We start from the raw sequence: 24,311 nt of genomic DNA, 5'->3' as shown, positions 1-24,311 counted from the left end.
AAGCAATTAGACAACATCCACAGAGAAATACATAAGAATATAGGACCCCCTCAGTCCTTTATTGCAGCAGGGAAACCCCAACTGCTCTGTACAAAGAGAAATAATTAGTCTGGATGATGACTTTTTCTCATCCATTTCTTTAATTGTTAATGTGGCTAGAAAGGTTTTCTTTTCAGGTGGTTTTCTAATGTAATTCATTCATGCCATCTGTCAGCACCTTCTATTACTTTTAAATGGCAGGGCAAGCTCTCAGCACATCAAGGTGCACAATGTTGGTGTCACCTTTGTTTTGGTTACCCCTGGAGGAGATGGGAGCATGCCAGCCACACAATTCAGCAGCTTAGCAGTGACAGCGGGTAAATAGCTTGCAATTATGTAATGCACACCTGACAGCCCTACTTGGTGGTGCTTTGCTAGTTTTTAGCCATTCTGCAGCAATATATTTCACTGGTGTTTTTACTGGCAGCATGATAATTTAAGTCTAGTAAAAAGCTCCTCTGGCAAAAAAAAAAAAAAAAAGTGGACACGAGGTTGAATTAACTGAACCATTAACTACGTAAACGTTAAGGAAAAAAATCTTCATTGGGCACTAAAGACAAAAAAAAAAAGGCACAATAAAATAATGTATGTGGGGTCTGGGGGGAAATGTAAGAACATGTTTAACCTGTTTAAACCAAAAGTCTATCCTTGATCCTGGGAGGATTCATGAATAAAGTTCATTTAGTAGGTAACAGCTTCTGATCAGCTCATCAGTCAGTAAAGGTAGCCTAAGAAGAGAAGTGCAAATACACAGAGTAAAGAAAGAATTGTGATCCTTTTGTGGTTTATATTAAAAAAAAAAATCTTACAAGAAGCTTCTAATGCAAGAAAAACAGACACAGAAAGGTATAAAAACTTCGGTTTACCAAAGCCAGACCCGTATAATAAGGTTCTTAACCAGTCTAGACAATTGTAGTAAGTATTTGCTTCTATTTCAGCTTTACTAAAGTAACTTATGTTTTACATGGGAAACAAATTTTTAAAAGGCTTAAAATTATAAAATGAAAGTGGCTACAGAAGTGATGTGAGTCATGCTGGAAATACTTTCCAGCTGCAGAAAGATCACCAGCAGAGTTCCACAAGGACAGGTCTTGGCATGGGCACTACTGTTCTTTACAGTTGACTTGGCAATTAAAACACAAGTGATAATGAAGCTTGCTAATAACACAGATCAGGGAGCTGCACTTAATATGAGGGAAAATCAGTCTCCCAGAACTGCACGACGCTGAGGACTGAAAGAACAGAAATTTTATTACAATTAGTAACACCAAAAATGATTCAGTCCAACAAAACAAGCTGCTGTGTAAACATGGTTGAGTGACTATAAACAACAGTGTTTGCTCTGTTAGCAGATCAAATAAAACCAGTATGACATTGCTACACTGGAAGAGAGTGTGTAATAAAAGACAACTGGCACAGGAATTATATCAATCACTGGTAAAACCACATCTAGACAGGAGTGGACCTGTCAATTCAATTACCCTCCTTCAATCCAAAGTAAGGCAGATAATTGCTAGAAGACCTAGACTTCAAATTGTTTATTCAAACACAAGACAGAGAAAATACCAGGTGTTCGTAAACATGTAGGAGGCAGGAGAGTAAAGCCTAGAGTGAATAGAGAACAAAAGCTACTTATGCTAAAGAAATGGGGGTTTTTGCACTGTAATAAAAAGGAACATGTTTGCTACGAAGGAATTTTCATTGGGATTTAACAGGGTTTTACCCTTGAGTGATGCAAGGCCTGCAAAAAATATTCTCAAGGAAGGCAAGAGAAAGGCAAACAAAAGTTTGATTTCTAAGTGGAGTTTGGTGTGTTTGGGTGGAGACCATATACTGCCTCAGCATGCAAGCAGAACAAATTCATGAGTCAGAGGGTCTCGAAAGAAACCAACTGATCTAATTTATTCAGACATACCTGAGAGTGGACAAAGGTGGGCTGTCACTAGCTACATGTTAAGTGCAGTGCTGATGTGTAAGCTCACATATAACAGATGACAGACTTTAGGGAACACATGAGGGGATAGCTCAATAGGAGAATAGGAGTTTTTTATTTCCTTTTTTTTCTTTTTATTTTTTGGCAATAAGATGGACTGATGTTTTACCACAGAAAAAGTCTCTCTCTAAGTGTAGCAGGTTATGATGGCTCTGTTTATAGTACCTTTGTTTGCAGTAGTTCCTGGCACTTCATGCATTTTTCATAGCTGTTTCTTGTTAATACAGGCTGTATTCCTTGGAGTGCCAACAAAAAGGGCACTCAGTTGTTACCAGCCTTCTGTCACTATTTTACTGACAAAACAAGTAGCAAGAACAGCAGCTTCTGACAGTCCTACAGGACTGAAACTTATTCATGGTGAAAGAAACATGACAACTTAACTGCACCACAAAAGAACAGATGCAAATTTTCAGACTAGTCATTGAGTTGCTGATAACCACAAAGCTCTGCAAAACCAGATTTCCTTACTTGTGCACACAAAAACACTAACAGTTCTGTGCATTTCCTTTAATACATATTAACCCTGTTTTCAAGAGCAAAACCAGATATAATACACAAGCAAATGCTGATACCACCTCCATACATGTTTATTATTTTGCATGTAAAAACCTGGTATTTTCAGAAGCAAGAATCCCAAAAATGGATACAGCAGTACAGGAGGCACCCTGACCCTGTAGACAGTTTATTATGAGGAAGTCTTAGCAAGCAGATCTGAGGGTGCATTACGCCCTTTACATAAATCCTTCCCTATCAAAGCTTTGTTCCTTCTTCCTGCCAAATCAATAAATGGTCTCTGCTCCACTTAGCGACTGCTCTCGTGCACTCACTTTCATGTTCTCTCTCTCAACTTCACTATAAATGTCCCTTTTTCCTCCACATACATCTGGCCCCAGACTATACACTTTCCATGTCATCACAGCAGGGCAAAATGCTTCCCTCCTTTCACAGGCTGCAGCCTTCTACAGCAGAAAAAGGGTAACAGCCAGCAAGTCTATAGTCAGCTACCCAGGACCAACTCAGATTGCATCAGATACATGATTCAGTACTTTCTAAAGTTAGGGGGAATTTTTTCACTGCTGACCTATGTTTGGTTTATATGTAAATTCAATTTAAGGTTTTGCATATACCAAATCAAAGCAACATGTTTACAAAAAGTTGTTTTAACCAGCCCACGCTAGCACTCAAAATTCGTAGATGAGTACAGCTACAAAGAAGAAAAGATAAGGAAAAAAACCACAACAATTTCTAGCAAAGAGTCAGCTTCCCAGTGGGGACAAGGCTAAAGAGTCCCAAGAGTATTGCAGCCATAGCTGCAGTAGTTTATCTCATTCCAGTATTTCACAGTTGTCCAGATAAACATGTTCCATTTTTCACAAACAGAGCAAATGTGTTTAAAAATTCTGCAGGTTTTCTCCTTTCCTAAGATCACTAAAACAAATCCATCTTTAAGTTTTGCCTTAATGTTCATATTAAAATAAAAAAAAAAAACAAACTAGAAATAATAAGGCGAGGTTAAGTTGCAATTTTGAAATATTAATAAAGAATCTTTATAATACAGTATACAAACTAAGTGAAACAGAAGGCCTCAGAATCAAGCAAGTGTTCTTGCTCTGAACAAGCAAAAAGTAAATGTCAATATATTAGTTTCCAAATTAAAAAAAATAAATTTAAAGAAATTAACTTTCAGGCATATACAGCTTTTTATTAAGTATAAATTAATACAGTAATATAATACAAAACACAAAACAGACACACTTGTGTGAATCCTTTAGATTGGTGTATGACAACACTGCGTAAATTTTTTAACATGTCTTGAAAGAAGGAACTTAAAGACCTAATTGCTGCACTCACACAAGGTCACAACCCAGTGAGACGTAAAATTACTAAAATAATATTCCCAAGAAAAATCAAATTTCCTGAAAAAAACAAGAATGCAGTTAATTTACAAGAAGTATCTCTATGCAGCTATGACATTGTTTGTCCTTTTAAAGGTGTTAAAAAGCATAAGAAAGAGCATATTTCTCCAAAAGTAAAAAAAAAAATAAATTCAGAAACACAAGGCACAATTGAGCAGACTCTTCCTGGGTAAATGAACAACCAAACACCATTACTGGCTGACTGGGGCTGCCTGACTATGGTTTTAATGAATCAGAGCCGCTGACTCATAAAAGGAGAATGTATTTTACTCTGGCTGAGTGCCTAATTCAGAGCTCACTTTATCCTTGGGCTCACTGTGTAACACAGTTAAGATGGAAGGTCAGGACGCAAGCACTGCCCTAAGAGGCAAACCATGATAACTCAACAGCAGCCATGCACAAGCAGTGACAGAGGAAGTGGGAGCTGGTGGAGCCAGGATCCCTTTGCTGAGAGTGTGGCAGGGGTTGTAGTGCCCCTGATATCCAGCACAGCCCAGGACTGGCAGGAAGGCAGCTTCTCTCTGCTGCACAGCAGCATCCCCAAGGAGCCCAGGGCTGCAGAGCCAGGGGAAGCTCTCTGCTCCAGGACAGCAAACTCCCATCTCTGCTGGGCTGATACCCATGTACATCATCTCCAGAAGTCCTCAGCCTCGGGCACAGAGTCCCTGTGTCAGCTGAGGAACCACCTTTCTTGCTGGTGACAGCCCCAGAGCCACCCCACTCCATTCAATGATGGGTCCATGTCCCACGGACCACAGGCAGCCCAACGTGGGAAGCACAAGCTGGTCTGAGTCAGGCAGCTGCTCTACTTTGCTTTTTGAAGTCAGCCCTCCCAGAGCAACTCACACCACTCGTTTGGTCAAATTTCAAGACGCCAGTCCTAGACTGTCAGAGCCATTTCTTCGCTGTCTACCATTCACCATGAAGACAATCCCATGCCAAGGGAAGGGTGAGGAAGAAGGATGGCAGCAGAAGTGCAGACAACTGAGCATCTCAGAGACCTCTGTGAAGCACAGAGCCCAAAGAAGAACACACAATGGAGAGAAAAGCAAGGATGAGCAATAACTTCTAGGGGGAAACAAAAAATACACTAGCATAATATTTTCTTTGGGTGGGGATTTTTGGGGTTTTTTTTGTTTGTTTTTTTGGTTTTTTTGTGGGTTTTTTTTTTTTTTAATGCAAGACAGAATCAGTTGATTCCTAAAGTAGGCGAGTCTGTACCTTGGCTGAATTGCAGCAGGTAGTATTTACAACAGACCCTTCCAAAACTTCGCTCATCTCTGGGAAAAGCACATCAAATCACACTAAAGGCAGATATTCACAAAACTAGATCACTATCTCCACAGTAACACCCTTCACCCCTTGAAATCCCAAGCCCAAAATAACAAATTCCATTCTGGAATGCATATTTTTCACCACTCCCTCTTTTCAGCACTACCTCATATTTGTCACTTTTGATGTCTCTTCTTGTGTGCCTAGTCACCTTCCCAAAGGTACTCTGAAAGATTGACAAAATAATCTTTGTCTCTCCTCTAAATTTCCGCTTCTATTTTCACTGCCTGTTAGATGTAATATTTAATTCTCTGTTTCTATATCCCTTAATTCAGTTATTTACAGAAGTCCTGTCACCTCCTTCCCTGTAATTTCTAGAAGTCACACATTCTTGCTGGCCACCACAGCTAAGATATTTTCTACTGACAGAGTTATTTGATGTTTTTATTATGACTCTGCCAGCTGGCCTAGTTGGCTATCTTCTTCAGCTTCCTATCCTGCTTCCAAACATCATTAATCTCTTTGAACTCATCTACTCATTTCCCTATGTCTCAAATGAGACAGTGATTTCTTTGCCCTTTTCTATGGAAACCTCCTACCCCATCTCCACTCTGCTATCATCTCCCTTATTCTCTGTGCTCTCAGCCCTCATACTCCATTTGCCTGCTCTCCTGGTCTTTGCTTAACTGCCCTTATCTACCTGCCTCCAAATACTTCATAAACTGGGGCTTAACATGACCTGAAACACCAAATTCCCCTACAATTACATTATTATATCATTATCTACCCCATTAATTGTTCTTACCTGTGACATTTAGCAGGCCAATAAATTACACTCAATTTGCATTTCTTCAATTGTAATTCAGTTTGCTTCCAATAAAGGCGACTGTTCTTCTGGAGTCGCACCAATGCAACCCCTATAAACCATGACTTGCTTTTCCAGAAAAATGACAAGCTCAGAAGCAGATCAGCTCCCACATGAGGACATGTGGTTTCTAAAAAGGAAAGTGTATTGGTTTGCATAGCCTGGTTTTGGTAGCAGATGGGCTACAGGTTGCTCCTGTGAAAAGTTGCTAGAAGCTTCCACCATGTCCAGCAGAGCCAATCCCTGGTGGCTCCAAAGACAGATGTGCTGCTGGCCAAGGCTAGGCCAATTATAAATAGTGCTAACACCTCTATGATAACAGACTTAAAAAGAAAGAAAGAAAGAAAAAAGTTGTCATGTTATTGTAACTGTGGCCAGAGAAGAGCAGAGTGAGAACAACTCTGCAGGTACCAAGGTCAGTGAAGGAGGACAGAGAGGGGCTGCTCCAGACCCCAGAGCTGAGATTCCCCTGCAGCATGTGGTGATAATCACAGTGAAGCAGCTCTGCTCCTGCAGCCCATTGATATCCACAGGGATGCAGAGATCCACCAGCAGCCCATGGAGACCCACAGGGATGCAGAGATCCACCCACAGCCCATGGAGGAGCTGCACCCATGGATGGATGCTGGGGAAGAAGCTGTGACCCTGTGGCAGAGCTGTGGAGAGAGCAGCCCTGCTGCCAGGCTGGAGCAGCCTGTCCTTGGAGGACTGCACCCCATGGAAGTGTGACCCACACTGCAGCAGTGTGAGGGGTCTGGTGCCCATGGGAGGGTCTCACATTGCAGCAGTTCACAGAGAGCTGTTGCTCATGAGATAGAGCCAGCCCAGGGAAGTTCATGGAGAACTGTCTCCCCTGGGAAGGATTCCATGGTGCAGCAGAGGACTGACTCCTCTCCCTGAGCGGCAGAAGAAGCCACGGGTGATAAAATGACCATAACCCCTATTCCCCACCTCCCTGAACCAGTGGTGGCAGGATGTAGAAGAAAGCAGGGATGAGCAGAAGGTGTTTTTAGGGGTTTATTTTACTTCTTTTTGCCCTGTTCTGATTTTGTTAATAATAAATTCATTTCATATCCCTAAGTTGAGTCTGTTTTGCCCTTGATGGTATTTGATGAGTGATCTCTCCCAGTCCTTATCTTAACCCATGAACCCTCTGTTAATAATTTTCTCTCCTCTGTCCAGCTGTGGAGGGGAGTGAGAGAGCAGCTTTTTGTGGCTGTCTGGCATCAAGCCAGCGTCAACCCACTACAGTCATCTTTGCTGGAAAATATGGACAGTATTTTACTGTGGGCGAGGGAAATCTGTTTATCTCTTGCTAGAAGAGTTTAAATTCACCTACCAGCTACTTCATATATACTTTCAAATGCCTCCTTTGTGTGTTCACATACCCTCCTAGTTATATAAAAAAGAATTCCGTTCCCACCACTATGGCTGAATTTTTAATATTCTGCTGTCTCAGTCTTGTTCCAGGGACAGGATTGTCATACTTTTTCATCTGGAAGCATAATTCAGGGTAAAACTCCTCCATCTACCAATTCTGGTGCAATCATTAATTTACACTTCTGCTGTAGATTTGTAGTATTTACCACAAAAACAAATCAGATCACTTCATGCAGTAAAACTAAATACACCTACATTCATATTTTTGTCAGCTGATTTACTTCACCACACTTTAAGGTATTCAGTAACGCCATGACGACAACATAATCAGCAAGATAATCCATTACTACTGCACAGAAGATAAAACCAGATTTCCCTCTGCAAAATGTTGTGCTTTGTAAAAGAACCATCATTCCAGCCTACAAACTAGGCAGTTTAACTGGTGATGTCTGCACAGGCACTGTTTAAACCAACAAACAAAGAAACCAAAAACCTTTCTGAAATCTTTTAACAGACAAAGTCATACACAAGTTGCTAAAAGAGAGATCTTCAGAAAGAAACACACATGAAGCCACACGTATGTTTTTCAGCAAACACTGGAAGTCTGGGCAGATACTATGCCTGATGGCACTGAACACTGGCAAAAGATTTGCTGCTACATTGTCTTTGACCCACAACCCAGCAGATGTTTTCAGCACTGCTGGTTGTGTTCTGAACCATGCAAACCATTTGCACAGCTTTCTCCATTTGACCATGGTAAATTTAACTCACTCACTGAACGTTTTTATTCTCTTTATGATTTTTACTAGCTTGTTTCATCTCATAGCTCTTTCACAGGATCTTTGGATCTTCTAGCACATCCTTTCACAGAGACCTTTTGAACACCAAACGCTTCCATTTCTACTCCCTAGGAAGCCAGCAAAAACTGTGATCATGGTGTTCAGTCTTGTCCATGTGTCTTACACAGGTACCTAATGAAATCAAACTGTTTCCATTGTACCGTGATTCATATTCACACCTAATTCATATAGTTAAGTTGTTTTCAGATTATTTTTCTTTTGGTCATAAGCCCAATTTCAGATTTCAGTTAACAAAACCTCATTGTATATCTAAGAAATGTATGTGGGGCTAAGTCTGTTTTTTCCCCCTGCTTGTTAAATACTGGGAAAAAAACCTGATTTCTCTTACAGGATCTTCATCTAAATTATTGGGATATAATTGTTTAATATTACTACTTTCAGCAATTCTGACTCAAAGAAAACATCCTATCACATCTTTGCTATAATTATTTTTAAATATAAGATATTTCAGGTAGCTCTACCCATTCTATATTTGACTAACATTATTTCCAAAATAAGAAGACAGATGATTACTGTGGGATGCTGACCACTCAAAATTCACAAGAAATCAATGCAAGGTACAAAGATTCAAATACTACAAGGTCATTTGTGTCAGAAATAGTGAGGCCAGCAATTGTCCCCCTGTACTGGGCACTGGTGAGGTCACACCTTGAATCCTATATTCAGTTTTGGGCCCCTCACTACAAGAAGGACATTGAGGCACTGGAGCATGTCCAGAGAAGGATAATGGAGCTGGTGAAGGGTTTGGAGCACAAGTCTTACAAGTTGCAGCTGAGGGAGCTGGGGTTGTTCAGCCTGGAGAAAAGAACACCGAGGAGACCTTGCTGCTCTCTACATCTACCTCAAAGGACATTGTAGCAAAATGGGCCTCAGTCTCCTTTCCCAGGTAACAAGTGACAGGATAATAGCAAATGGTTGCAAGTCACACAAGGGGAAGTTTAGCTTGGCTAAACTTCTGAAATTTCACTGAAATTTCTTCAGTGAAAAGAAGTTTTCACTGAAGTGAAAAAGGTAAAATCACCATCCCTGGGGGTATTTAAAGGCATGTAGATGTGGTGCTCAGGAACATGGTTTAGTGGTGGCAGTGCCCGGTCAACAGCTGGGTTTATAATTGTCTATTCCTACCTAATTCATTCTATTCTATTCTATATTGCCTCTACCTTATTAGTTATGACCTCTTAGAAGCAATCTAAATATATAATGAGCTTTATTATACCATAAGATAAAACTGACAGGAAGCCAGGCTGAGCTGCCATGAAGTACACAATCTTTGCATAGCTTCCTTTTGCAGGAAAAGTGCAAAGGACAATATTAAATGAGGAGGCAATTTGTTTGTGGTTTTTTCCTCAGAACACTCAACATCCATAAGGGACGTGAATCTGGTTTTCAGACAGCAACAACTAAAAAAAAGAAAGAAAAAAAAAGAAGCAAAAACCACTAGCAGCAAAGGCTACTTTGACAGTCTAAGGAATCTTTTTTCTGTGTTCAGGAGAATAGACAATTATGTTACTGCTTGTAGAAGGAGCCTTTGAAAAGCAATGTTTTCTGCCAGGATTTTGATAAAAACCACCATGAAACAAGTAACTTTAACGTGCTAACAACAGTTCTGTGAATAACAGCAATAGTATCTTCACCTACAGTTTTGATTAACCACTTCAGGAAAGACATTTTTCTTCCTTGGTGCCCAAACTTCCTTAATGTCTCCTTCTCCACTGCTTGAAAACACCCACGACATCATTAATTTATTGACATCATTTGTGCTCTTACACTAACCAGATGGCTTCTGCTGACTTTGAGATTGAATCTCAGATTATTTCTTATTTTAACTGTAAGGAACAATCTAATCAGATACAAACATATCTCAGCATTGAAGAGAATGACAAGCTGATTATTAGTTATCTGAAGCTCCAACAGCAGTTTCTTTCTAATTTGGTGTTACATTTTCCCCTGATTTACTCTGCTTTGTGAAGATGATGTATTATATGTTACCTAATTAATGGAATTCAGACACTGGCATTTTCAAATAACCTTCTGGCACTGGCCGCATTGTTTTGGACAACTTCCTTGGGAATCATTATGATGTTTGAAAAGAAAAAAATTTAAAAACATATATCTGCATCATGCCTGAAAGAATCAGCTGACCTGAAATATGAGGTTTTAAATCAAATAAGCAACAAATCATAGCTGTCAACATCAACATGACAAAAAATACAACTGTATCAATTCTTCTAAAAAATGCTACAAATTCATTTATTACAAGCCTGCTTAATATTCACTACCTGAAGGTAAAAATAAATAGTGTATGTTTACCTTGACTTACTTTGCTACCTTTTATAGTAATATGAATTTTAAAAATGCTATTGTTTAGCATGCTCATCCTCCCCCCCACCACTGTAATGTTTGATTCACTCCTTATGCACAGACATGGGATGCAAACAGGAAACTTCCAGAATCTGATTTGCAAAAAAGATGGTACCTCCAAGCAAGCATAATTCAGTAAATTACATGGAATCTGACAATTCTGAGTCAGGCCCATCTTCCCTAGTTTTATTTCATTTCTCACATACCAGGAGAGATACACCTACTCCTTACTAGAATAATGTGAACATTTTGGTTACACAATTTTTATGCAACTCTAAAGCTAAAATTACCAGTATCTTTAAAACATTTTTAAAATACATACTATTTTGATATTTCCCTGCATATACAAATTTACTTTTTCAATGTCTTATATTTAGAAAATAAGATAACCTCCCAATAAAAGACCGGTTTGAGCAACAGATGACATGCAAAATGCAATTTTGATAGAAGACTGAAAAGCTACAGGAAGACTTGAGTATATTTCCCACAAATACAATAGCATAAAGAGCCCTCAGAAAAGTCATCTGGGCAGCTACAACTATACCAATATTGTTTTCCATGTTTTAATCACCTGGAACCCAAGGGCACCCCTGTGCAGAACAAGAGAAGAAAACAGTAGCTGCATGTAACTTTTGGAATCAATAACTTGTCTTTTATCAAATGCTACATGCCACAAACAGTTCAACTTTTCATATACTTAAACTGTAACTCCTCCCATGCTTCCTGCAGAATGAAAGAGTCTAGGGAAGGGAATTTCCAATACACAGTGGGTTGACCCTCTAAAAGCAGCACAGTTAACTGAACACTACAGTCTAAAAAAGAAATAATAAATCTTTCAGTTTTCAAGGGAAAAAATGGAGACAATTCTGCTGGATTTATAGAACCCAGCACAACAGATTCTTTGAATGATCAGCACAAAGTGTTTCATATGGCCAAAACACAAGCCAGTTTTTCAAATACTTGTTTCAAAATTGCAACCCCACAGTAAAATAACTACTGCTAAAAGTAATTTGTCAGTTCTACATGAGATGGAGGTCATGTAGGAGAAAAGAATGCAATAAAGAAACATGCAGAGCTGATTTTTTCCTGTGGTTATAAAACAAATTAGCTGTCAAAGTTATGCAGAATAACAAGAAATACTGACTAATTAAAAATATTCAAGTATGTGAACATGATTGCTGGGAAAATAATGCCAATAATTTACTGGCTAGTTAGCTCCTCAGAACCGCCAGCTTTGGACAGTTCTTGAAGTTGGGAATAAACTTTGTAGGTCTTGTACTAATTCATCATTCCATTCATTGCAAGTCAGTGACTGATGCTGGTGCCAATGTTAGGGAATAACATTCATTAATAATCAGCACATTCAGATGAGAAACACAAGTTCGACTTTTCTGAGCTTTTGGGTGCATTTTGTATGCACTCAAACACAGCCCTACAGATACAGGCTGTAATTAATCTATTTTAAAACCAAGAATGGAAATCTGCACTTTCATGAGATTTGAGGTACCAGTGAGTTTACACAGACTGAAGAAACAACTCCTCCCAGGAGGACTTCCAAGATCTGCTGCTACACAGTTTAGGACCAAAACTCAAAAGCCGTAACTAGAACATCTTGAAGAACATACTTTCATGTGAGGAGACAGAGTTCAGGATTTATTACAAAGACTTAATGCTTAGGTTCTTAAATGAAAAATTAGGAAGAAAAATTCCTACAAGTTCTGCCTGGGTAACAATGATGACTGTTCAGATATATTATCCAAACACCAATTTATTTTTACTTGTGAACCTTTAATCACAGTTTGAAAGTTCAGGGTTGTGTTTTGGGGTGGCTTTTTTGGTTTTTCTCTTTTAAGGAACAATAAAAATGGTAAATGTCTACTTTCTGTTTGTTACACTCAAACAAGGTTAAAAAGTTCCCAATCCAGTGTCCCTTGGAACATTCAACATAAGCCCCTGGGCTGTATCAAGTCCAGCACAGGCAAGGGAAGGGATTACTTCCTTTCTTCAGCTATCATTAAACCACATGCAATTTTGGCCCCTCTCAGGAAATGAGATATGTTGATAAATTTCAAAAAATCCAGGGGAGGATCCCAAAGACAGTAGAGGCTGAGGGACCCAGGCTCATTCAGCTCCAAGACAAGGCAGTTTTTTGGTCACTTCACAGCAGCCTCCTGACCTAAGGGGAGGTTATAGAAAAGACAGCGCCAGGCTCTTTATAAAGTTGCCTACTGAGATACAATGGCTAAAAATGGAGGTTGGAGTGTTATAAGAAATGAAGGAATCTCAACTCCTTCAAAAGAAGGCATGAGAAACCCAAACCAAACAATTATGGAATTACTCCCCCTGCAGAAGAACATTATTCTTTCTCCACAAAACAGAGGCTTAATCTAGTGACTTGGCTAGCTCATTCTTCATGCTGCTGTCCTTTTTTAAACAACTACTATATTCTCATTTCTGAGTATTTCAAGGACAACTAACATGCATTAATTATGCAGGCAGGATACTCTGGTAATGGGACATCCTTGTTCCTTCCAGTTTGCAATATTGTGGAGCACTGGAACAATCTTACTGCTATTCCATTCCAAGAGCAACAGGAAACAGCAAACTCCACAGGGGGAAGAAGCAAACGGAACTCCCCCAAATACAGTAACAGTAAATACAGGCAGGAAATAACCTGATACTCTTGTTCTGCAATTCTAGCAACTCCAACGGCTTCATCCTCTGGGGCCCATTAATGACCACTTGGACCTTCTGCCATTTCCTTACTGCTGCCAGTATGGCTCACCCAGCAGCCAAGTTGTAGGAAACAAGATTTTTGGTATTGCCTCTTTTCTCTGTTTTAATGTGAACTTCCATAAAGGGAGGGGTGAACTTAAATTATTAGGTCAGCCCTGATTTCTACCCTCCAAACAGCACAGTGGGATTGTCTTGTAGCCTTCAGTCTATCTGCATGCTATGATAAAAACGTAGGCATCAGGAGAGGCTTATTGAAGCTCCCAAATTTGATAGTGGCTTATTTCACATGAAGTTATTGTATCTCTAAACAATTCATGCCTAAAATCACTGTGGTACGATAAACTGCAAGGATCTTTTTCTAAACACACATATAATGAGTATGCTTACTTATGCTTTCAGCAAATTAGAAAGAAAAATATTTGTCAAGATCTTCAAGCAACTGTGAAGCTTTACATGCAGATGGCAAAAAAAAGCTGCAAGAAACAGGCCATGTTTATGTACACCAACAGCATCATGGTGGAGTTCATTCACTCAGTTCAATAAAAACAAATGGCTAACAAGTAAAACTCTACACATGACAACAGAGTCTATATACAGGTTAATAAGAATAAGTGCAATGAAAACCATGAACTATAGAGATTCCAGATGAAACATATTTTCACAGATAGACACGGTGCCACACTGGTTTGTAGGGGTGTGTTGCCCAATTATACTCTGAAATGACAGAACAAAGTCATAAACTTGATTATCTTTACCGGGTGCTTTAGGAACATAGAAAAGAAACTTTGTTTAAAGCAAATTTTTAAAAAGCTGGTTATTGATTTCCTTTCAATTTTGAGAAACTAAGCTATGGAAGTGGTGGGCTTTGTTTACTTAGCACTATACTGCAAATACATATGCCCTACATTTAGCTAACAAACAAGATCATTTGGGTCATACTTCACAGATCTTTATTTTCCAAATTACAGTTATTTGACATGGTAAATGTCTAGACAAGAAAGAAGGAAGAGGAGGATGAAGGAGAACAATCGAGATGACTATACACAGCATTTATAGCTGATGATACAGTTATCACAACAGAATTTCTTTGGCCAACAACACTACAACCTGAAGAAAACAATTTTATTATTCCACATTCGGAAAAGACACAAATATTTCTCTATGACTTTCTATAGAGAAATATACAATTACTGCCCTCAAAGAAAATGCTGATGGTGTCAATGACTCATGCAAAACCAAAGAAAACAATTACAATTCTGTGCTTGCAACTGGAAGAGCCTTTCAAAATACATGCACCAGAAAGTCTTGTCTTTGACAAAGTTTAGAATGGTTAAAACATGTAGTTTTTAACTTGTAGTTATGTAGAAGTGTATTTAAGTATGTAACTGTCAAAAGAACACAGTGTTATTAAGGAATGTAACAGGGCAGGTTTTTTTAATTCTAAGCATGGAGTGAAGGAGCAACGAATTGAAACATGTTTTTGAATACTGTTTTGACAGTATTTGACAATATTGTCACAGATGGCAACATGATGTAATATTTATTTACGGTTGTAAAAGTTTTCTAAACACATCAGGATTTGGAGGACAAGTTTCCCTCACTTTCCTTTGGCTCATGAAATAATCTATTCTCAGTGACAAGGAAACTGATTCTGAAAGGTGTTGTCAAAAGCCACAAATATAACTAGGGAAGAAAAGCACAACAAGAACAAATGCAGCCTCTATGCAATCATTTTGCATGTTCCAGACATTTCCTAATATATGAGAATGTAATAAAATGAAATTCAGAGTGTCACTGTACTTGTTTGCTAGATTTCCTTGACAAGCAAATCAACATCATCAGAGGTGCCTAATCTGTAACCAACATCACCTTTCACAGCTGGAGATTTACCAATTTGGATAAAGGCCTATTATCAAACTGCAAAAGTGGGGGTTTACACTGGCTACCCAGCATGTTTCACTGATCGTTCCTTTCTGAGCCTTTGCAACATACATCTGCAAATAAAAAAAGCTAAACTAAAAATAATGTAGACACACAACCTGGAATACATAACTGCTAGCAGAAGGAGTTTAGTGTTCCTCAAATCACCTAGGAGCTAATTTCTTTAACGGCACATTTTTATTAAAAAAAATCAACATATTGTTTATTGAGTGGCATTAGCACAACTAGGAGACAGCACTTGTTCTTGTTTAGCATCTCTACTCACACAGTGTTTGGCATGCTGCAGCACAACAGGAATCCAGAACACACCACCTTAACTGTTCAGGAAATCTTTTCCAGTCATCTATGCAACTTCTGATCAAGGGACAGAACTGATCCCCACTTGAATACCCCTTGGTACTTCAGTTTTAACGTTTGGTTCTGTCAAGCTAAATTAACTAATTAGTGCCTTGGAAACAGTAGACAGAGTCTGCAATGCCTGGAGGCTTTAGAATATTTTGCCCAAAAGGGAGTGATTAGTGTATCACTCACAAACACACTGTCACTTTAAGTTTTACTTTTATAAAACACCTTTCAAACTAAAGACTGCCTGAATGAATTCAGAGAAGAGCTACACTGTGCTGTCTATACAAGCTGTAAAGTTATCCTGTCCAGAAACTCCTTTTTTATGGAGAAGACAGAATTACATAATCCTCATCCCTTTCTCTTCAGAACTGGACAATTGATAGGAAACTCAGAGTTGTTAATTTCTACAGTTAATCTTAACGGTTGATTTTATGCTTGAAAATGTTATTCTAAAGTGTTAGAGTAAATAGAACACTACACTGTTGTTGATTTAAGTGATTATACATACTTTCTCCCATCCAAAGGATTATTTACTAAGGCAACAAACTCAAAATTAATTTTAAAGTACTTCTTTTTATTCATGGTGGAATTCACCCATGGAATTCATTGCCACAGGATATTATCAAAGCTAACACTGCAGCTCAGAATTAATGATATAAAAGAAATTAAAACACATAATAGCAACCTTAATGTGACATTCAGGTTTTACAACTGCCTACTCAGTCTAGGAAATAGACAGGTAAGACCCTCAGGAAAAGAGAAATGCATTAATACAACCACATCCTGAACATAATGCATCAAAGGATATACTTCTAACAAACACATCAAAACAGCTGATTTATCTGACAAAACAACTCCCAGTATACCAGTTTCTCTCACTCTCTAAAAGAATGAGAAGGCTCCCTCACTCATTCTGAAAATTCCTTATCCACACACTACCAGCTTCTGACCTGCTTCAGACACCTGTCAAAATGACAGAATGAAGATCTGTGATCACCACTAAAGTAATGCTACAGAAAACTTTTACCCTAAAAAACAAATCTGGACTGATTTAGTTACAAATATTGATCAATCCACTGCAGTACAGGGAAAAAAATTATACAGCCTCTTACTAGCAAATCATACTTAGAGTATCTTTCGAACTACCCGAAGATATTGGAAAGGCTAAAACAATCTGCTGACTACACAGACTTTTTCACTAATTAGAACTTGCTAATTTCATTCTTCACAATGGAAACTAAACAGTCTGTTTTTCAGAGTGCTACAGTCTAACACATGAAAGTAGTTACTGTTGTTCCTCAAACCAAACATTATCCTCAAAAAAAGACACCACAGCTTCACAATTCTTATAATTTCAAAGTGAAAAGACTGTAGAGAAGAAAACGTGGACTGGAAACACTCAGCTTTACACACTTGTAGAAAAGATATTATTGTTCTGAAGGAGGACATAATTTGGCGTCCCTTTCAGATACAATCCTTTACATGATACTTCCTTCCAAGAGTTCTTTTAGCAACACCAGCCACTCTGAAGTTGTTCAGCTTGTGCCAGCATTTGCAACTCTGCTACTTCAACAAAAATGTTGGTAAAGATGTAACGTGAAATTATTTTTGTGTTTAAGTGGTTAAAATGGTTGAACTCTGTCCCCTTGCCTACTGTATATCAGTTGCTGTTCCCTGCAGTTTTGGACTTTAGCAAATACCTGAAATGAAAAAGAACCATAGCTACACACATACTGGTGCAATAATAGTATCATTCTCTTCCCTGATCTCCATCAGAAACATCCACCAAAAAATGAGTTATCACCAAATACACACAGGTCTGTCATTTCATGTTTTGAATTGACTGCTCTGATTAAAAAGAAGAAAAAAAAAAAAGAAAAAAGAACCAAAAACCAAAATACAGCTCAGTGTTGTACCTGCTATTTAGAAGACCGGGAATTTCATGCATGACATGATTTCCATGAACTCCAGCGCAACAAATAAAGGATTCAGATGCTTTCCAGTTCTGACAGTCACCAGGCAAACTGTCCACTTTATTCAAGTGACTCTCACCAGGCAGCTGTCGGCCACTGATTTCCATTTCCATGTTCAACACTAACTCTGGAACAAGCTACCCACCAGGTCAGCCCTACCCCTTGCACACTTACAGGTTCTGGTTTTCACTCATCTTAGTAATTAAGTGGATTCAGATCACTTAACAGAATGGTTAGGATAAGTAAGTAGAGAAGGTAAGAACCTATGGAGACAAGTTTTATTCCTATTTTATGGTGGGATTCATCTTTAAGTGATATTTCAGCCTGAGTTTTAGGGAAGAAGCAAAGGCAGTCAACCCAAGATGGCTGTTACACAAGAGAGAGGGAGCACTGCACTTGCAGCAGACTCCTGCTTCCCCACTCTCCCAAAAACTCTTTTCTCTGCATTTTAATTGACCCTAGGTGGAAGCCACAGATATTGCAATGTCATTTTGTGCACAAGAACATCTAACCTTATGCCTACAAGCCTGGAAAATGTTGTTCTTGCAAGGTCGTGGATACTTTGCTCCCGCTTGTCACCTTTCACCTGCTCCCATTGAATGAGGCAAAACTTCCTGTAATCAAAGCAGCCAGGTAAAATAAATAATTTTCATGACAAAGGAAAGCTTCCATTTTAGCTGGTTTAGAATCTCTTGTGCAAACATGCATGAATCCAAGTTAACTTTTTTTTCAGAATGCTACCCACTAATGGTTCCTAGACTTTCTGTTGCTGTGACTAATACTTTTATGAGTGTTCTGGGACAACACAGAGTTTTAGAACGTAATGGGAAATCTGTGTGAATTTTTATCATGCTGGTCCCTAGCATTCTCTTGGTTCATCATAATAAATATTCCCCGAAGCCACCATTATGACAAAAAAAACCCACCAGTCTGATCTCTGCCTTCTTTTCAGTAATTAACCAATTTTAAAACATAATAAGCATGACTTTCCCCATCTACAGGAAGTTTATTTCAATTTTAAAAATATATCAAAGTTTTTTGATACGTATGTTTACACTGTCACATGCAATGCCTCTACACAAACCGCCCTCTAGTCTGAACAATGTTGCACCACAACTTGCTATGTCATCACCATGACATCACCTGCAGAGACAGGCACATAAAAAACATTCTGTCACCTGAAAACTGCAACAAAATAGTGTATTCTATGATCATTTCTTGAACAGCCACCTCTAGTGAAATCAACGAAAAGCACAAAATAAATAATAATCCAAGCACAGCATGGTTCACTGCCTCCACAGGCTTGCCTCAGTATTACAGCTGCCCAATTTATTCTCTCTGTAGCAAATGTGAGTAGCAGTAATTCAGAGCAGAAAAACTCATAGGGAGGTATCAGATTCTGAAATACACTTCAAACATGCAATTTAAGAAGCATTTTAATACCTGGTAATGTAGTAATTCAGGTATTTCCCCCTCAAAATTTTCATCAATATTTGTTAATTTGGGGATAAAATATCACCCAAGCATCATGGAATCTACCTTTTCTTTCCAAGGCAGAACACAGACCTCACTCCCACTGAGACACTTCCAGCAGGTGAATATATGTACTTTTGTAAATACTGTAATGATTTCAGAAATGTTCTTTGTAACATATTGTTCATATCTTGAAGAGATGCTAATTCTGATTCATTCAGTATCATTTTCATGCATACTGGTTGCTGAAAGGAGAAATAAAAGAAATAAAATGAAGAAAAAGAATTACTGCTATTTACCAGGAGTTTAAGTACTCGGCTAAAAGACTGTTGTGAAAATTTCCAAATAATATCTGAACTCTGTCACCAAAAAAATTCTGAAGTATTTTATTTTTATCTGCCATTGCTTTCAAAACACTGATACCTGCACTCAACCCCTCAGAAAACTCTAAACTTTCTAGAAGCTTCTACAACTCTGAGTTCATCTGGGTCAAAATTCAAGAGTTCAGAAAGCAAGTGTAACTTCTGGGAAGCACTTGGCCCAACAACTACCTCACTGAAGCCCATTTGCTGATAACACACAATCCAACAGCATCAGTCAAAACTCAGAGAAAGCCATCCTCTGCAAAAATGTCCTAAGCATTTTTTCCCCAGCATCCTATTTGAAAACAACCATATTTGGCTTAAGAGAAAACTAATGAATTGTGTGTGAACAAAAACAATTAGAAGCAGTATAATTGAAAACTGTTATTAAGTAAGCCAGCTTTGTGGTTCAAGTCTCTATAAACCAAAGAAAACAATTACCAAAAGATTGCTCTGATGCCTTACTTCAACACAAAAAATCACTTCTTGCATTTTTCAAGTACATATGAGTAACAAAAGAAGACAGATTCACACCAAGGCTCAAGCTTTAAAAGACAAAATACACAAAGCCCACTTTCCAGCACCAGTGCCAAAAGCTCCCTCTCCTCTATTTTGTTACTTGTTTTTTCAGCATTGTAACTACTACAGTAGAGAAAAAAATATCACATTGTAGTAATCACACTGAAAAAAAAATCCAATAAAGTTCCAATAAGACTCTCTCAGTCTTACTACCAAACACACTATTTGCAATAAGTTTCACATTACTGTAAGTTACTATCCAAACTCTAGGATCACATTGGACTGAACATAAGATTTTTATCATGAAAATAACATGACAGGATCAACCTTGAAGTCATAAGCTCACAATAAGCTTTTCAATCTCCAAAGCCCTTTATTTTGTGTGTGTTAAGTTTCCTGTCTTTATCAGACACTCAAGACCCATCATTCTCGAGCTTTTAATGGAGGCTTACCTGCACAAGATTAGACTTCAGTGCTACAGATCTGATCTTAAAAATTCTTACAAGCAATTGTGGTTTTTCCTCAGATATGTGGTACTGATCAGTGCCTGGAAAGTATTTCATCCCAGCAAACTGATATTTTTTCATAAATGCAAACTAGCATTAGTATTTATTTTAAAAGTATGTAAACTTAAGGTATTTAAGGTATTAAGACTTAAAGTATTAACCATTTTAACAGTATTTAAAGAATCCATTTTCAGCTTAGCAGATGTGTTATTTTTAATGAGTTTGCCACAGCTGCCACTGCCCTCCACATACCTGGTAAGGGCTCTCCAACCTCATTACTTTCTAGAAACAAAAAACCAAATTATACCATGATAAGAAACTGTAGTAACTGAGCATTTTAAAATCACACACAATGGATTCTGAACCAAAAGAACCACTCTGCATTTCCACCCTTTTGGCAGTGCCAGACACATTCACTGCCCAGACAGGGGCAGGAGACACAAGAGCATCAGTCTCTCAGTGAGTCCTTGCAGCAGCTTTTCAGCTGCGGATGCAACCTCACCGTAAGTCACACAAAAACCATCACCCTAAAAAGCCTTTTCCAGAAGCCCATGAAACACTTCCTTGATGCTTTGGAAAGGAAGAGAGCACTGGCTCAGGGATAACTCGGGTGCAGACACAGGGTAAGTGCAAGAGTGAAGACAGCTGAGCTGTGATTTTCCTCCTAGTGAGAGCTCTGCTAAGAGTTTGTAAAGGGGGAAAAAATAACACCTACAGACACAGTAAACTAAGGTAAGAGAAAAGCTGTCCACTTACTAATTCCTCTCTCAAATCCAACTGAACAAGATCGCTAGGTCCAAATCCAAAAGTTCCACAGTGGGAGTTCTTTTTCATACTGAGAATGGGAAGTGCCTCTTTCAGGTTTTATCTTTCGATTAGTAAAATTGATGAGCATAAGCAATTCATGACAACATCAGTTCTCATCTGTGGAAGAATTACGGCAATGCGAAAGTACTTCTGCATTACTAAATATCGGGAATATGGACAGCAAATCCACTTTATCTGAACTTGTTTTGATACAGAAGGAGTCTGAGCATTTGACAGAATAATGCCCCTCCTATTTTAATAGCACAGCAACCTATTATATAATGAGAATAATACTAAAAAAATTCACCTAATTCATTTCTTTGCCCCACAGGTCTTTCCAGTAAATTCATCCTCACACTTCAAAGATCCTCCATAAATTTAAAGAAAGCACGGGGTCTGGCTGATTCCAAAAAGGGAGTTAGCTCTATGACTAACACTGGCCTTGAAAGACCTGCCTGACACCTGCAGCCCTTGGCTTTGAGGGCACCCCACCAACTGCCCCATGCATTACCACCCATTTCCTCCACACAGGCCACCACGGCACAGACACTTGGTTGCACAGGGAGAGCCTTAAATCCCCTCATCTGCTGCCATGGATCAGCAGAACTGTGCCCTTCCCAGCACCAGTGCTGGCCATCCAAGCCTAGGGCTACACCTGCGGGGAGGCCGCGGGCTCTAGAAGGAGCAGAGAGCGGGTGCTGGTCTGGAAAGCTGCCTCCCTCTCATCCCTCATACAGCCGTGCTAACAGCACCCACCACGCACACGGCCTCAGGCAAAGCGGCGGGGGAAAAGCGCATTTGCACCGCCAGGCCGGAGGGCTGCACACGGCGAGGCACCAGGGAGCGCCCTGGGTCCCGCATGCCTCCAGCGGGGCTGAGGTGGGACCCGCGTCCTCCTTCCCGGAGGAGAAGTGGGAGGCAGGAGAGGGCACCTGGAACAGAGCGTCGGGCAGCTCCCGGGCAGGGTGGAGGGAGAGATGCGGAAATAGAGAGGGGCTGGCCGGGCCACCCCGGGGTTAGTCAAGGGCAAAGCCGCGGGAAGGACGCGTGTTTCGGGGGCCGCTGGGCAGCGCGGTCCTGCAAGGACGGCGAGGCCGCACCGAGGGTGGGAGTCGCTCCCGGCAGCCCCGGTTCGGCGCCCGCTCCGTGCGGCCGGGAAGGGGCCAGCGGCGGCCCGGGAGCGGCCAGGGAGCCCCGCAAGGTACGGCCGGCACCGCTCCGCCGCCCGCGGAGGATGCGCCGCGCCGGGCTGACCATGGACGGGTTTCTCTCCGCGCCGAGCATTCCCGGGCCCCCTTCCCCATCTCCCGCCCCACAGCCCCCGGCGCCCCGGCGGGCACCAGCCCCCGCCGAGCTGCCCTCCGCAACCGCGGCTTTCGAGGCCACCCCGCGGTCCTGCGATCTAACGGGCATCGGGACTTCCGTAGAGTTTTTTCAAATTGTGCGGAGAGCACGGATTAATATTAACATATTCACCCATGGCTGGACACCGCAGATCTCCATCCAAAAATAATTAGTTTTTTGGATGGCCGCCTGCTAAGTAACGCGCTTTAATAGACTGAAATTTCTCTCTCTCAAAGTAAGGAAAATCTACCTCCTGAAAACCTCCGTAAATTTGAGAACTGCTCCTTCTGAAAGACGCTCACTCTTCCCTTTACAAAGTACCCCCGAAACCCTAATACTGCCTGCAGGGCAAATCCTGAATCCTCCTCTCTCCCACGGCTTGCCCGAGGATGCGGGACGAGGCGGGACTCGGAAAGCAGCGGCAGCTGCTCCGAGCGAAAAGCCGCGGAGCCCCGCACGCCGGTGCCCTGGCCGGGAGCGCCCCACCACACGTGGGAGCCCCGCACCTCCGGGCGGACACCAAGGGCGACAAAAATTAATAACAACGGCAAACATATAAGAAATTAGGGGAGAGTTACGAAGTTTAAAGTTTCTTGGAGAAACAGCGGAACGGGGAAGATGCCACGAGGAAGGAGAGCGGAGCATCCCCCAAGCCGCCGGCCCCGGCCGGCAGCGACGGCGCTCCCACGGCCCCGGGACGCGCACCCGCCCGGGGACCCACGGAAGGAGGGAGGGACGGAGGGACGTACCGGCAGTCAGGCACACGGGCAGGAGCAGCCGGAAGGTGAGCCCGCACACCACCTCGCTGGCCATCGCGGCGGGCGGGGGTCGCGGCCGGCCGGCCGGAGAGCCGTCCCTGTCTGCGCGCCACCGCCGCTCCTAGGGCCGCCCGTGAGCGGAGCCGCCGCGGCGGCGGAGCATCGCCCGTCCCTCCTCGCCTCAGCCGCGCCGCCTCACGCCTCCCGCCGCATCCCGGCGGCAGCCCATGCAAGCAGCGCCGCGCCGCACCCCCAGCCCGGAGCACGCACACACACGCCCGCCCCTCGGGGCTCCCCCCAGCGCCCTCCCCCGCTCGCCCGACGGTGCGGGCTCAGCGGCGGCACCGGGAGCGCCCCGCGCCGCGCCAGGGAATTGCCCGCGGTGCGCCCGCCCCGCCCCGCTCCGCTCCGCGCCTCCTCCGCCTCCGCCCCTGCCTGCGCGCCCCTCGGCCGGCACCGTCCTGCCAGCGCGCCGGCTCCCGCTCTGCGCTCAAAACTTCGCCGGCTTTCCCTAACGCTTCTTGCCGTGTCGGTTTCGGAGAGGGGTGCTAACAATTTTTTCTTTCTTCACTTTTTTTTTCGTTTGAATTTTTGTTGTTAACAGGGTTTTTTCTTGACTGGGGAGCGGTTTTCTCTAATCTGTTCACTTTCCGGCCCTCCTCCTTTTCCCCCCCTTCCCCCTCCCCTTTCAGCAGCACATTTAGGTCCACAAGAAAATTGTCGCCTGGAAAAAAAATAGATCTCCGGTGGCTGGAATGTATTTGACTTTTCTGGAAAGCTTTTTACCCTTTAAAATACGGTGCTGGTTAGAAAATGCTGTGGGTTTAAAGGGACGGCGTCAAGGCCCAGCTGGTGTGTCCC

The 24,311-nt window shown here is 41.3% G+C and overlaps 1 protein-coding gene across 12 annotated transcripts in view; it reads right to left on the bottom strand.

The window, feature by feature from the left end:
- Positions 1 to 23,787, bottom strand: part of PIEZO2 (piezo type mechanosensitive ion channel component 2) — a 286,911-nt gene extending 263,124 nt beyond the window's left edge. For 9 of the 12 annotated variants that reach the window (XM_074548364.1, XM_074548434.1, XM_074548419.1 and 6 more), the window contains exon 1: positions 23,442 to 23,784. In XM_074548364.1, coding sequence (XP_074404465.1) covers positions 23,442 to 23,505 — 64 coding nt within the window. In that variant the 5' untranslated portion in view covers positions 23,506 to 23,784. Of the gene's footprint in view, positions 1 to 23,441 lie in introns of all 12 variants that reach the window. The other 3 variants (XM_074548447.1, XM_074548409.1, XM_074548441.1) reach the window with 3 other exon arrangements.
- Between the last annotated feature and the right edge of the window lie 524 nt (positions 23,788 to 24,311).

Source organism: Zonotrichia albicollis, chromosome 1 (assembly GCF_047830755.1).
Source record: "Zonotrichia albicollis isolate bZonAlb1 chromosome 1, bZonAlb1.hap1, whole genome shotgun sequence".
Taxonomy (NCBI): Eukaryota; Metazoa; Chordata; class Aves; order Passeriformes; family Passerellidae; genus Zonotrichia; species Zonotrichia albicollis.
The sequence above is the reverse complement of the archived record's forward strand: the minus strand, read 5'-3'. Positions and strand labels throughout refer to the sequence as shown.